This window comes from Sander vitreus, chromosome 6 (assembly GCF_031162955.1).
Source record: "Sander vitreus isolate 19-12246 chromosome 6, sanVit1, whole genome shotgun sequence".
Lineage (NCBI taxonomy): Eukaryota > Metazoa > Chordata > Actinopteri > Perciformes > Percidae > Sander > Sander vitreus.
Window position 1 is genome coordinate 32,203,164 of NC_135860.1, and position 13,213 is coordinate 32,216,376.

General features: G+C 40.2%; 1 protein-coding gene across 2 annotated transcripts in view; it reads right to left on the reverse strand.

Moving 5' to 3' along the window:
* nipal2 (NIPA like domain containing 2) overlaps positions 1-8,791 on the reverse strand; it is a 37,087-nt gene extending 28,296 nt beyond the window's left edge. The window contains exon 1 of one of the 2 annotated variants that reach the window (XM_078253787.1): positions 8,530-8,791. In XM_078253787.1, the coding sequence (XP_078109913.1) occupies positions 8,530-8,613 (84 nt within the window). In that variant the 5' untranslated portion in view covers positions 8,614-8,791. The remainder of the gene's footprint in view (positions 1-8,529) is intronic. The other variant, XM_078253788.1, reaches the window with a different exon arrangement.
* Between the last annotated feature and the right edge of the window lie 4,422 nt (positions 8,792-13,213).

The window sequence follows — 13,213 nt, forward strand, 5'->3', positions numbered from 1 at the left end:
GAGAAAGCTAATTATACTCCAGCTTCCTTTTAGCTTTGTCAAAATGTAATTAATTTGTTACAAAGGGGGATTCAGTTGAACAAAATGTCACCAGAGAACAATTGACACTAAACAACTGACAGCTTAACTGGGAAACATCACAGCACACAATAATACAGACTGCAAAAGAGCATGGTTAGTTTTAAAAGCTGCTGCCAGAGTCTTAACAAGAGAGAATCAGAGAATTGGATTCTTTAACCTGACATTGATATTGATTGCTTGATCTACAAGTGCAAGTTAAAACTCTACCATGCAAAGCAAAAGCCAGATTTCAACAACACCCAGAAACGCTGCCGGCTTCTCTGGGCCCGAGCTCATCTGAGATGGACTGACACAAAGTGGAAAAGTGTTCTGTGGTCTGACGAGTCCACATTTCAAAATTGGTTTTGGAAATCATGGACGTCATGTCCTCCGGGCCAAAAAGGAAAAGGACCATCCAGATTGTTATCAGCACTTATCAGCACAAGTTCAAAAGACAGCATCTGTGACAGTATGGAGGTGTGTTAGTGCCCATGACATGGGTAACTTGCACATCTGTGAAGGCACCATTAATGCTGAAAGGTACATACAGTTTTTGGAGTAACATATGCTGTCCTCCTAGCAATGTCTTTTTCAGGGACGTCCCTGCTAATTTCAGTAAGACAATGCTAAGCCACATTCTGCACGTGTTACAACAGCGTGGCTTCGTAGAAAAAGAGTGCAGGTCCTAGACTCTACTACTGCGGTATTGCCCTGGCCTCCAGCACTACTGTCAGAAATCTAGGAGTTATTTTTGATCAGGATATATCCTTTAGGTCAGTGTAACACTTATCAGTTCAATTTTCTAAGCACAAACAGACATTTGGAAAAACAGAAAAATGGGTTAAAATATCCAATTTTTCCTTTTTTTCCGCCTAGACAAATTAAAAAATTGGATCTTTAAACTGTTTTTCCAATTTTCTGTTTTTATTCAGAGGATCAGAAATTTAGAAAATTACAAAATTGCATCTGGGCTCCAATTATTGCAATATTCTCTCCCTTGTTCCACCTAGCTACGCCCCGCCCCCCACTCAGCAGCCAGACCTAAAGACAGAATCTGCCTCGCTGTGCCTTCTCTCCTCATTTCAGTGTACACTGGGGTCATCTGTGCAAGTGCATGTCTGACACTTCTCTCACCTAACCGGAACCCTGCCGCTCTCAGTAAACCGGTCGTCATCCTCCGCCCATACACCGGACCACTTGAGGCTGCCGCAGACGCGACAAGTTGATGTGTTCCTTCCCTTCCTAGTCTTGCATAATCAAGCCTGTGTGTATGTTGTGCTCTGTGCAAAACTTGTATAATGACGAGATGCTTGCCCCCCTGTTCAGTCCAAAGTTCGTCTGTAAGAAGTTTTGCACTTGCCCGCAAGTATAACCTAAATTCTCAACAAGATTCCGAATTATATTCTCATAATTATCCAGCGTTGACATGACTGCCCCGAGTCTTCTTGAATACCCGCCTAAACACATCCAGACACACCCACGATAATAGCCAACCAATCGTTGGCAACTAGGTGGAACGAGGGAGAAAATATCATTACATATCAAACAAACCTCAAGAACAGCCTTTTTTCACCATCATAACATTGACAAAATTAGGAACATCCCGTCTCAACATGATGCAGAAAAACTAGTCCATGCATTTGTTACTTCCAGGCTGGAATATTGTAACTCCTTACTATCAGGATGCTCAAATAAAAACCCTTAGGACTCTCCAGCTGATCCAGAATGCTGCAGCGCGTGTTCTGACAAGAACTAAGAAAAGAGATCATATTTCTCCTGTATTAGCTTCTCTGCATTGGCTTCCTGTAAAATCCTGGATTGAATTTAAAATCCTTCTTCTGACCTACAAAGCTCTTAATGGTCAAGCACCATCATATCTTGAAGAGCTCATAGTAACTTATTGTCCCACTAGAGCACTGAGCTCCCAGAATGCAGAGTAACTTATGATTCCTAGAGTCTCTAAAAGTAGAATGGGAGCCAGAGCCGTCAGCTATCAGGCTCCTCTCCTGTGGAACCAGCTCCCAGTCTGGGTTCGGGGGGCAGACACCGTCACCACATTTAAGAGTAAACTTAAAACTCTCCTCTTCGATAAGCTTATAGTTAAGGAGTGAGGAGTTGCAGGGTTCAGCCAGACCGGCGGGGGAGGGTGCGTGTCTACAGACACAGCACCCCTTCTCTTCTCTGCTTCTTTTCATAGTCGTCAGATTAATCTACCATATAATCAATGATATAATCAAAGTAGAGGGAGGCAGGCCAGTACAGCCCGATCCAGCAGGGGAGAGTTCTAGCCGCGGGACTTCCTTTGACACACTGCGCTTCTCTCTCCTCTCTCTTTCTATCTGTGTGCATTCATGTCCCAGAAATGCTTGTTACTAACCTAGCTCTGGGGAGCTTATTCCCCGGAGTCCTTATGTTTTGTTTTTTTCGCCCAGCAGTTTCCTTGGATTAGGGTGGCACCTAAATCATGGTTGCAGCTGTCGCCGTGGTCCTGCTGCGCGCCCTGCCATGCCCTACTACACCCTGCTAAGCTCTGCACGGCCTGGCTACGTCCTGTAATGCCCTGCAGTGCCCTGCTATGCCATGAACTACTACAACTACTATTTCTAGTCACTGTTCCATTATCATTACTCTGACTATTATTGCCATTCATCACACCCCCAACCGGCACTGTCAGACACCTCCTACCAAGAGCCTGGGTCTGTCCGAGGTTTTTCTCACCACCGAGGTTTTTTCCTAAAAGGGAGTTTTCTTTACCACTGTCACAATAAACGCTTGCTCTTGGGGGAATTACTGGAATTGTTGGGTCTTTGTAAATTATAGAGTGTGGTCTAGGCCTACTCTATCTGTAAAGTGTCTTGAGATAACTCCTGTAACTCCTGATTTGATACTATAAATAACTAAATACTAAAACTAAATAAATTACTAGTACAGAGCCCGTTGAAAATGTGCCTGTTTGGAACGGGTGTTTGCTTGGCCTGTGGTATTGCTGCTTGTAGAATTCTTCAAAACCAAATTGTACCCCAAAATTACTTACAGAAGGACCCCAAACCACTTAATATGCAACTCCACTGTATAGCCTACTACTTACTTACAGTGTAGGCTACATCTACATCACTACATCAGAGGAAGACAGTGTACTACTGTATTTACCTGACAGAGAACCGGGCAGATTCAGAATGTAATCACAAAATATCACAATGAATATATGGAGTAATCAGACATTAGCGTCAGGGACTCATGGCAGTGCGCTGCCCACCTGGCCCGTTATGAGAGCTAATCAGCACATATCTGCATTCATCAACCACCAGAAACGGACCTTTTGTGTGTGTATGCAGAGAGAGAGAGAGAGAGAGAGAGAGAGAGAGAGAGAGAGAGAGAGAGATGGTGTCTTGTGTCATATGATCGTTAACTAATTTAACACTTCAGCAGAGGTGTTAATTTCCATACAGGTTTAGTGGCTTGACATTTAACAGTGAAGTATGGATTTGATTCGTGGGGGTATTTTGGCGATGGTAATTAGTATTAGTATTAGTATTTAGTGTTGTAAGTTAGCAGTAGACTTAATTAACCCGACTCAGGGTGAGTCTGGATAGCAATAGCAGGAAAAGAGTCAAAGGCTGTAAGGTTTGTAAGTTTTATTTTGTAATTGATTTTTATTTCTATTCTTAAGTTATTCTTTTTTAGTGCTTGTTCTTTTTACTGTTCTTTTGGTATTACTTCTAGCAATTTTACTCTTGTGAAGAACTTTGTGACTTTGTTCTATATTAAATAAATGTATTATTATAATATCAGTATCAAGAAATGCAAAAGTCAACAAAAACTCTGGGAACTACATTCGCACATTCATCATAAGGGCACAATTAGACACGCGTCACATTTCATCCACTACAGTTTTTCTGTTTTCTGTCATGGTGGAATTACTCTACCTCTGTATCTTTTAAATCAAATTGCAGTCAGCGTATTGTGTAAATTCTATTTCATAAATATCAGAGACAAAGTCAATTTGAATTTTTTTTAATTTTTTCCCTGGAAGTTTTTCACCCTTAAAGGTACAAACTTTACATAAGTCATGGAAAACTGAAAATGGTGTTTGGTGTATTACATACGGTGGCCGAGACAGTTCAACACAAAAGCTACAACACAAACACATAAGCGACAACAGAAGCGAGTGTGTTGTTGACAAACGGAGCCGGCGGATGAGCAGGAGGAAAGTTCTTGCATGTTTGAGAAGTAAGTGAAACATGGTTCCTTGCTAATTATGATTACTGTCGCTACGTGACTGTCACAAATAAGCAATGTTGTTCAATATCTTTTTTGTTTTCATATGCATGTACTCGGCCATTTAGGCTACGAAGCTACAGCGATAACGTTATCTAAATGGCGCCCAGCGTCTTTTAACGCCCAAGTGCTACGTTTAAAGTCTATAGTTTGTCACGTTCAGTGAAGCCATTTAAAGCAGATATATCACAAATATATATCCCACTGGTACGTGCTTGTAACTTATTAACCGTATCTTCCTGGTTATTGATCAGCTCCCAGCGGCAAATTTCCTTCATAAGGTTGCTTTGGAAAGTGTGTGTGTGTGTGTGGTTATGATATTATTCTAATAATAATAGGTTATTATAATAAAATAAGTAAATAACTAGAATTCAGACTGTGGACTCTTGTGTTTACACTGTATTTAAAGCCATGTAAAAGGGTTTGGTTATAGACTGTTTATTACTATTTGTACAGTCTATGGTTTTGTTGCATGTCCTCAGTCTTACCCCTACAAATAGGCAGGCACACAAACACACACACACACACACACACACACACACACACACACTTTCCTTCGTAGCCTTAATGGCCGAGTACATAGATATAAAAACAAAAAAGATATTGAACAACATTGCTTATTTGTGACAGTCACGTAGCGACAGTAATCATAATTAGCAAGGAACCATGTTTCACTTACTTCTCAAACATGCAAGAACTTTCCTCCTGCTCATCCGCCGGCTCCGTTTGTCAACAACACACTCGCTTCTGTTGTCGCTTATGTGTTTGTGTTGTAGCTTTTGCGTTGTAGCTTTTGTATTTGTGTTGTAGCTTTTGCGTTTGTGTTGAACCGTCTCAGCCACCGTAATTACAGGGCTGGACTGAGCATCAGACCCTGAATACAAACAACAAATGTTTCACCTGAAACTGAATCTAGAATTTTACTGTAACTTTAATCCTGCACCCCACATCTAACCTTTCAAAGACATTTATCATCCTTATAAAGGCACATGTAATACTAAACACTCGCAACTTTAGTGACAAGCAATTTTTCATAAGCGTGTACTTGCACAAAGCAAACTGGAATCACTGGATTAGAACAGACAACTAAACTTGTCTGTATAGCTGCCAATGCAAGTCTGAATCTCCTGCCTGAATGTAAACTAAAGCTGAAGCAACTGACAGCATTGATCCTCCTCCTCGCTAGGACACTGACCCAAAGACAGAAAGACAGACAAATAGACAGCATGGCTCTTTGTGTCCACTGACAATGGGGATCTGTCCCTCCCCAGGATGGGCTGATCTCTGGATGAAGCCCGGCAGTTTCTGCTCAGATGTGATGGTGCAGAAGAAGCAGAGTCTCAGCTCTGAGACGTAGATGGGACGAGAAGGAGAACCATACAGAGAGAAGAATGAAGATGGACTATTTATGTTGACATCCTTATTATTATATTGTATTATATTTATGAGGTCAGTTTTAATGTTAGATTATAGCGCTGCAAAGTTTTTGCAACTATTAAATTAATCACTTAACTATTTTGATAATCGATTAATCATTTTGAGTAAATATTCTTTGATTCCAGCTCCTTAAAATGTGAATATTTTCCATGTACTTCACTTGACAGTAGACTGAATATCTCTGAGTTGTGGACAAAACAAGACATTTGAGGACAGCATCTTGGGCTTTGGGAAACACTGATCGACACTTTTAAACATTTTCGGACATTTTATAGACCAAACAACTAATCCATTAATCGAGAAAATAATCGACAATGAAAATAATTGTTACTGTCATCCCTATTAGATCATATCAAATGATTGGCCTGACAGCAAATGTAAGCAACATGCTCACAAATATCCTCAATGGGTCCCTCATAGATTGCATCAAACTTGCAATATAATGTACATCCAATAATACAAAGACCTTGGAGATGATGAAGAACATACTAATAATTCTGCTAACCTTACAAGTAGTCAGGCTAAGAAGAGGAAGGGCAATGGGGTCTTTAAAATACAAATGATTTATTGGCCTGGGAACAAGACTGTACTCAGCCAATTATATGGCAAAATGCCCATTACATTTTCATATATCCTGCGTACAAGACATGTATCTTGGCTTGAAAATAGCATATTTAGTACTAACAGGGGATCATTAGAGATATTTACATTAATCTTCTGGGGATCGTGAATATCCACGTCCAGATACATGGAGCCAGTAGTAAAGGAAGGAAAAAATGACCTGCTCCAAACCAAGGTGATGGACAGACGGGCCGACTCCCATGTCTGTTACCTGGACAAATATTAACTCAGCACAGTGAGGTGGAGGGGGGGGGGGGTCAATACAGCATAGGATCAGGATATTTTCCATTGCAATACTGTATTGGTACATGGATACCAAAATTCAATCTTTTATTATATTAATTGCACATGACATGACATTTTCATGACAGTGTTGGTCAGTTTATCTGCTGCAATCCCATTTTGCAGCAATAAAAATGAAGTGAGATGAACAAATCTTATTAAATCTACATATTCTTAATAGATAAAAAAAAAAAAAGATGTTTGGGGACATAATTTGAAGTTGGAAAAAAGGTAATAAATTGCAATATATATATAGCAGAATATCACAATTTGCTTAAAATCACTATAATATCATATCATGTTAACTATCAGACTTAACCACATACCACACTGAAATGATAAACCATTGAGCTTTAGAGATGTTCCAACATTAGCGTGCATCACCAGAGCCAGTTTTATCTTGGGGACATGTGGATAACTTCTGTTCTATGTTCTCATCCCATAACAAGTGAGCCAACCAATGGGACAATCTCTCAGAACCTTGGTGTCCTCCTGAACAGCTTCAGTCCACCAGTGCAAACATTTTCAACTCTGGGAAGCAGATAAAAGTGTGAGACAGACAGATATTGTCCCCTGGAAGTCGGGATGTTCTCTGGGATGGTGGGTAGCTGGGACCATTAGCCAGCTGCTCGGGACTCTTACAGTAGAGCTATTCTCTCACAACCCACCCATGAGCCATTACTCATTATTGACGCCTCCCATTCCGCCTCTGTTACTCTCTGTCTCGCTGCCCCCCACACACACACAGACACACTGGTAATGTCACACAGAGGGAACATGGCAGAAAGAGAAAAACACTGAGAGGGAAAGATGAGCGTGAGGAGAATGTGTGTCTGCATACGAGTAGGAGGGCACACATAACCAGACATTAGCAAACCAACACAAACAGTGGAAGAGAGAGACTTTATATCAACGCACACAACAGATGTGCACATACTCAACTTAATGCATAGTCGGGAGAGTCCACTTACAAAGTTAAAAGTTCAAAAGAAAGAAAAAGGACTTTTTAAACACAACGACTTAGTCATGATCATTTTCGAAAATAGTTCTGACATGTGCCAACCCCGATATATCTCTGCACTGTCTGGCTTCCTCATCCACACTGAGCGCTCATTACCCAAAGGGCTTTGGGAGGCTGAGGTTATTTTTTGACTTGTAAGATTTTTTTTTCAGATTAACTTAATCCCCTCCTGGACATTAGTGTCCACTTTCCTTCTCCAAATTGAGTTTAAGTTCCTAAAAGTTAACACACACACACACACACACACACACACACACACACACACACAAAAGCAACACAAACTTTCCTCTTATCTCTAAAGTCTCAGTTCTGTGTTGCAGTGTTACAGTGAAGCTGGTTCAGCGTGATTTACATCACACATAGGCTACAGTAAGCAAAGGAAATAACTCATCTACAATACAAATAGGCAAAAAACACTGCCCTTGTCCAGTGACATTTGGCAAAATAAAGTAGCCTACTTATGGATGAACCAGCACTCTCCAGAGATATTTATAGAAATATTGCAGTACACAAAAAGTGTAGTCTAATGATTATTTTTGTCTTCGATTTAATATTTTTTTAAATGGCGCAAAAGTTACTACACCCTGGAGTTGAAAAAACCCTCAAATCAAAACCCTTCGAATTATTTGATCAAAGAATGTAATTTGGTTTATCTCACAATTCATTCGTGGTTTTATAAATATGACGCATTAATCTATTCCACAGTCTCAACTACAACTACTGTAGCGACGATATGTCTCACGTGACACTATTATGCTCCACTGTGTAGCCTACCTATCAAGCGTGTCACCTTTACATGAGGGAACAGTTGGGAACTTAAACGGACTCACCTGGAGCGGGTTTTCCAGGATCTCGGCGCTGTGAGGCTGAGGGGTCATCTGAGGAGCCGCATGTGAAGAACTTGAATTCGCCATGTTTTCCTTATCGTTTGATAAGGAAAAGAAAACTAGGCCTATGTTTCTAGATCACAACTCCCACTCTCTTCTCTTCACATCTTTTTCCGCTTCCATCCCACCGCACGCATCCCACTTCCCCTGTCGCTTCAGTGGAAACTCGGAAGGGAAAGTTCCTCATTGTTGCGAGGCGGATCAGGAGTTTGTGCTGACTTCAAGTGCGGTCGGAAAAATGCAACTTTTCAATTAAGTTGTGAATACATCTGGGGTACTGTTTTTAGTTTTTAAAAGCTATGCTTATTGGTTTAATAAAGGGGGTGTATTTACAATGAAGATACTAAAATATCAAAAGCTTGCCTGATGAAAAAAATCTCTGACTTCTAACTTTGTCCGTATTCTTTGTCGATCAACTGCTCCGATGTACGACATTACGATGTGTACTTGAAGGCAGCATATTCGAACAGGTGCGGTTCCTGATGCGCATGTAAAGATACGCCTATTGGCGTAATGAACTAAACATTTATTTGCCTGCCTAACATTTATTTGCTGCGCCAAGGCTTCCCAGACTTGACTTTGGGTACCAGTTTTGCTGTAGTTGGTGTTAAACATGTTGCCTCCTGCTGGGCACATTCAGGATGACAGAGAGATCTGTCTGCAGTCTCCCAGATGGCTGGACCACACATCTGACTTAGAAGAGCCACATGATGTCCCGCTTGTTGTTAGGCTGATGATGGTCTCACCTACAGCTGACAGGTGCAGCATAGAAAATATGCTTAGAAATATACATAAGAAATATTGGATAGGATAGAACAACATAATGTAATTCTACTAAAAAATGAGAAAAAGAAAATCCTGTCCTGGTAAAGGGCTGGTAAAGGTGGCAGAACAGGCAGCCAAATGACAGACTCTGATCCAATGGAAATCACAGTTGTCAGTGTGTGTGTGTGTGTGTGTGTGTGTGTGTGTGTGTGTGTGTGTGTGTGTGTGGGGGGGGCAGTGCCACCCCGTGCCCCCCTTCTAGCCCCGCTGCTGGACAGGTGTTTCATTGTGTATGACTCTTCAAATGTATTACCATCCACTCCTCGTCATCGCTTTTGGAAACCTCATCAGCAGCTGAAAGGGAGATGGAAAATGAATCATCATAACAAGCGATGATGCAAACAAGGCCGGCTTCATCAGGAAGACACTATGTGATCTCCATTCAGTGTTGGTCCAGCTGTGGGTATGTGACGTCCCAGACAGTCAAAGGAATGAACTGAGATACATTGTTGTGTTGCTCATTGATCCAGCTTCCTTTCTGTGAATAGATAAATGATGAATCCTTGTTTGTTCTTGTGTGCTGATCATGAACAAAATGATCATGTGCATTTCTTTCAAATATGAACAGCCAATGCTGATACACACACACACACACACACACACACACACACACACACACACACACACACACACAATTCATTAAGACTCAAATTTAAAGCCCTGATCCTTGGCAAAAATAAACTGTACATTATCGATGGTAACATTGTTTGTTCAGTGTAATAAATGAATGCCAAATAAACAAAATGAAATATTATAGTAAATATAATATTATATAATATCAATTAATAGCTTTGTAACTCTAAATAGCCTACAGCCATGGACAGATTATGACACAATGGGCCCCTGTAAAAGGCCCCTAACACCCAGACTGGTCGTCTTGTATCTCTTTGTGGACATTTTGCATCATTTTGTAGTTGTTTTGCTTATCTTTTTAGTTGTTTTGTATGGAAGTTTTGCGTGTTTATGCAGTCATTGTGAATCTCTTTATGGACGTTTTGTATCTCTATATTTTGTATTTCTTTGTGAATGTTTTGTGTGACTGTGTGGTCATTTTGTGTGTCTTTGTGGGTGTTTTTTAAGTCATTGTGCATCTCTCTGTGGATTTTTAATTGACTTTCCAACAAGAAATCTTAACAGTCTCTTTATTCAGAGATTTCTTGAAACTGTGTAGCAGTGGGATAACCCTGAGGAACAACTTTGATTCAGATGAAAAAGAAAAAGGTGAAAAGTCTGCATTGTCTTAATGCTAGACGTCCTTTCACCCCCAGAGGGTAAAAGACAAAACAAGTTGTGTGTTCACACTAACCAGTGAATGTGAAGAACGCAGTGGTCTGACTCTGAGTTCAGACCTGACTGTCAAAACTAGATGAAGCTGAACCAGTTCCTCCAGTTTCAATCTATACTCATCTTGCTCCTTCTGTCTGTACTCTGTCCTGAGTGAGCCAGCTTTCTCTGGCATAATAATCTAGGCCCATTTGATGTGATTACCGTGGCGTGAAGGAGATCAGGGGAGACGAATGTAAGCACATTTTATGTCACGCGTCTGAATAACATGACTAAACAGATTCCCCTTTTCTTTTTTTTTCTTCTTTTTTTACTATTTCTATAAATTTCTATGTAGAGTGCTGGATCATCCATCAGTGCTTGGCAGGAATTCAGAGTGAGCTTTGACTGACAGCTTTTGTCATGGACAGCGTGCCGTGGCATTTTCCCCAGCAGTTTCAAGTCCCCTGGCAATGCTTCAGATGACACAATATTGTTTTCAGTCAAGGATGAGGTCCACATATTATTGAACCTTGACCTCATGTTGGAGGATTGAAGCAAGGAAGTATGAGACATACTGTAGGAGAGAGGATAAGGAGTGGATATAAAATGTTAAGAGAGACACATAAAGACAGCGAGGGAGTGGGAAAGAAAGCAAGGGAAGGAGAGAGAACGATAAAGGCAGCCGTACAAAAGATAGGGAGCAGCAGATTTAGTCAACACAAAAAACTCCTACACACTCTCACTTGCACCCTCAGGCTTTGAAGGAGAGAAAGATAACCACATCCTCTTCCTGCTTCCTCTCTTCTTCTCTGTCTCTTTCTCATTCGGCCCTCTCCATCCACCCTTTATCTACCCCTTCCTCTATCTCTCTCATACACACTTACTAAAAGTCTGAGGAAAATGTCATCTTGACTCTCTGAAGGGGATAAATGGGATGATTGATTGTCTGCTCTTGACCGTGTGGGTCTGATAATGGAATGTGAAATTTGAAAATGGAAGAGTGAAACTGTTAGGATGAATAAAAACTCTGCAATTGATTGTACCCTTTAGAACTCAGAGCTGTTTCTCCACGAAAGACATTAACTCCATATCTCAGTCTCAACACACCTACTATAAATTGTCTTAAAAGTTCCTTTTAAAAATCAACTTAACTGAAATTTATTGGCACCAAAGCTTCCGTTTAACAGTTTTTGACCCCAATAATGCATTGTTCAATTTAAAATCTACGTTGTTGCCAACACAATAGTGTGTTTCTTATGATTTAAGGTCAGAGATCGAAATGTGTGCGATACATCATTTGAATACTGAGGACATTTTATTTCCTGTATCTACTGTTCAGCTGTCGGGGCTGAGACACAACAATAACGCTGGCTATTGCTTCATAGTTACATCTATACTGGGGTTCTAAATAAGGTCTTCATCAAAAGATATGAGATGGGAATGAAAACCCGCCAAGAGTGTGCAGAATCTAAATGATGGTGATTAATAATGCAGGAGGTATTTTACTGTGACCAAAAAGGTTCTGAATACACATTTCTGTCACAGTTTTTGCAGCCAAGAGTGCAAAAGCATGGTTAGTACAGTCGTTGATTGAATTGCACTTGAGTAGAAAAAGTTAAAATAATTGGGACTCTATTGTTTTGAACATTACATTGTTGGTTGCAATGGTAAAAAGTTACTACATACATTAATTCAAGTACTCTTAAGCCCAATTGGAGGTACTTTACTTGAGTATGTACATTTTATGTTACTTCATGAATTTACTTCACTACATTTATTAGTAGTCTATTTTATATAAAATCAACATATGATAAACATATGAAATAAAATGCATTGTTAAAGAATAAAGCTGTTGTTCCCAACATTTTTGGCTTGTTTACAAAAAACAACAGTTGGTGCACTTTGTCATGTTTTAAATGTCTGAGTTGTTAGCAATTTCACCAAAGAGACATGTTCCCTCTAAACTTCTTAAGAGCATGGTTTCAAAAAATGGTACAAGGCCCAAAGAGGTCAATATATACAATATTTCACACAAAAACATAAAAGCCCCCAAAAGGATTATAAATCAGAGTTGTTTGTATTTATTTTCTACCCCATAATCATCTCACGACCCCTCAGATTTATCTGGACTAAACTACCTAAATAGATAGATAGTTATTGTCTCATGAGGGAGATTTGTTTTTACAGTCTGTTTCATGCACATGGCAATATACACGGACAAATGCATCAACAGATAACATAAAGACAGTTATATAGACACATAGAAACAACCACATTTACGATAAAGACACCGGATCTATACAAAGTCAGCGAGATGGTTTGTTCAGCAGCGCTATGGCAGAAGCGACAAAACTTCTGCCAAAGCAAGTCCTTCTACACCTCAGTACAGCAAGATTGGTTGGATTATGCTTTTGTAAAGTAATAACAAAAGAAAGGTCTGGGGCAACAGAAAGTGCTCTGAGTTTACAGATGACATCTAACCTCTGCTGGGATCGTTTGGGGAAATCGGTGACGTGTTGCTCAAAACTGAGATTAT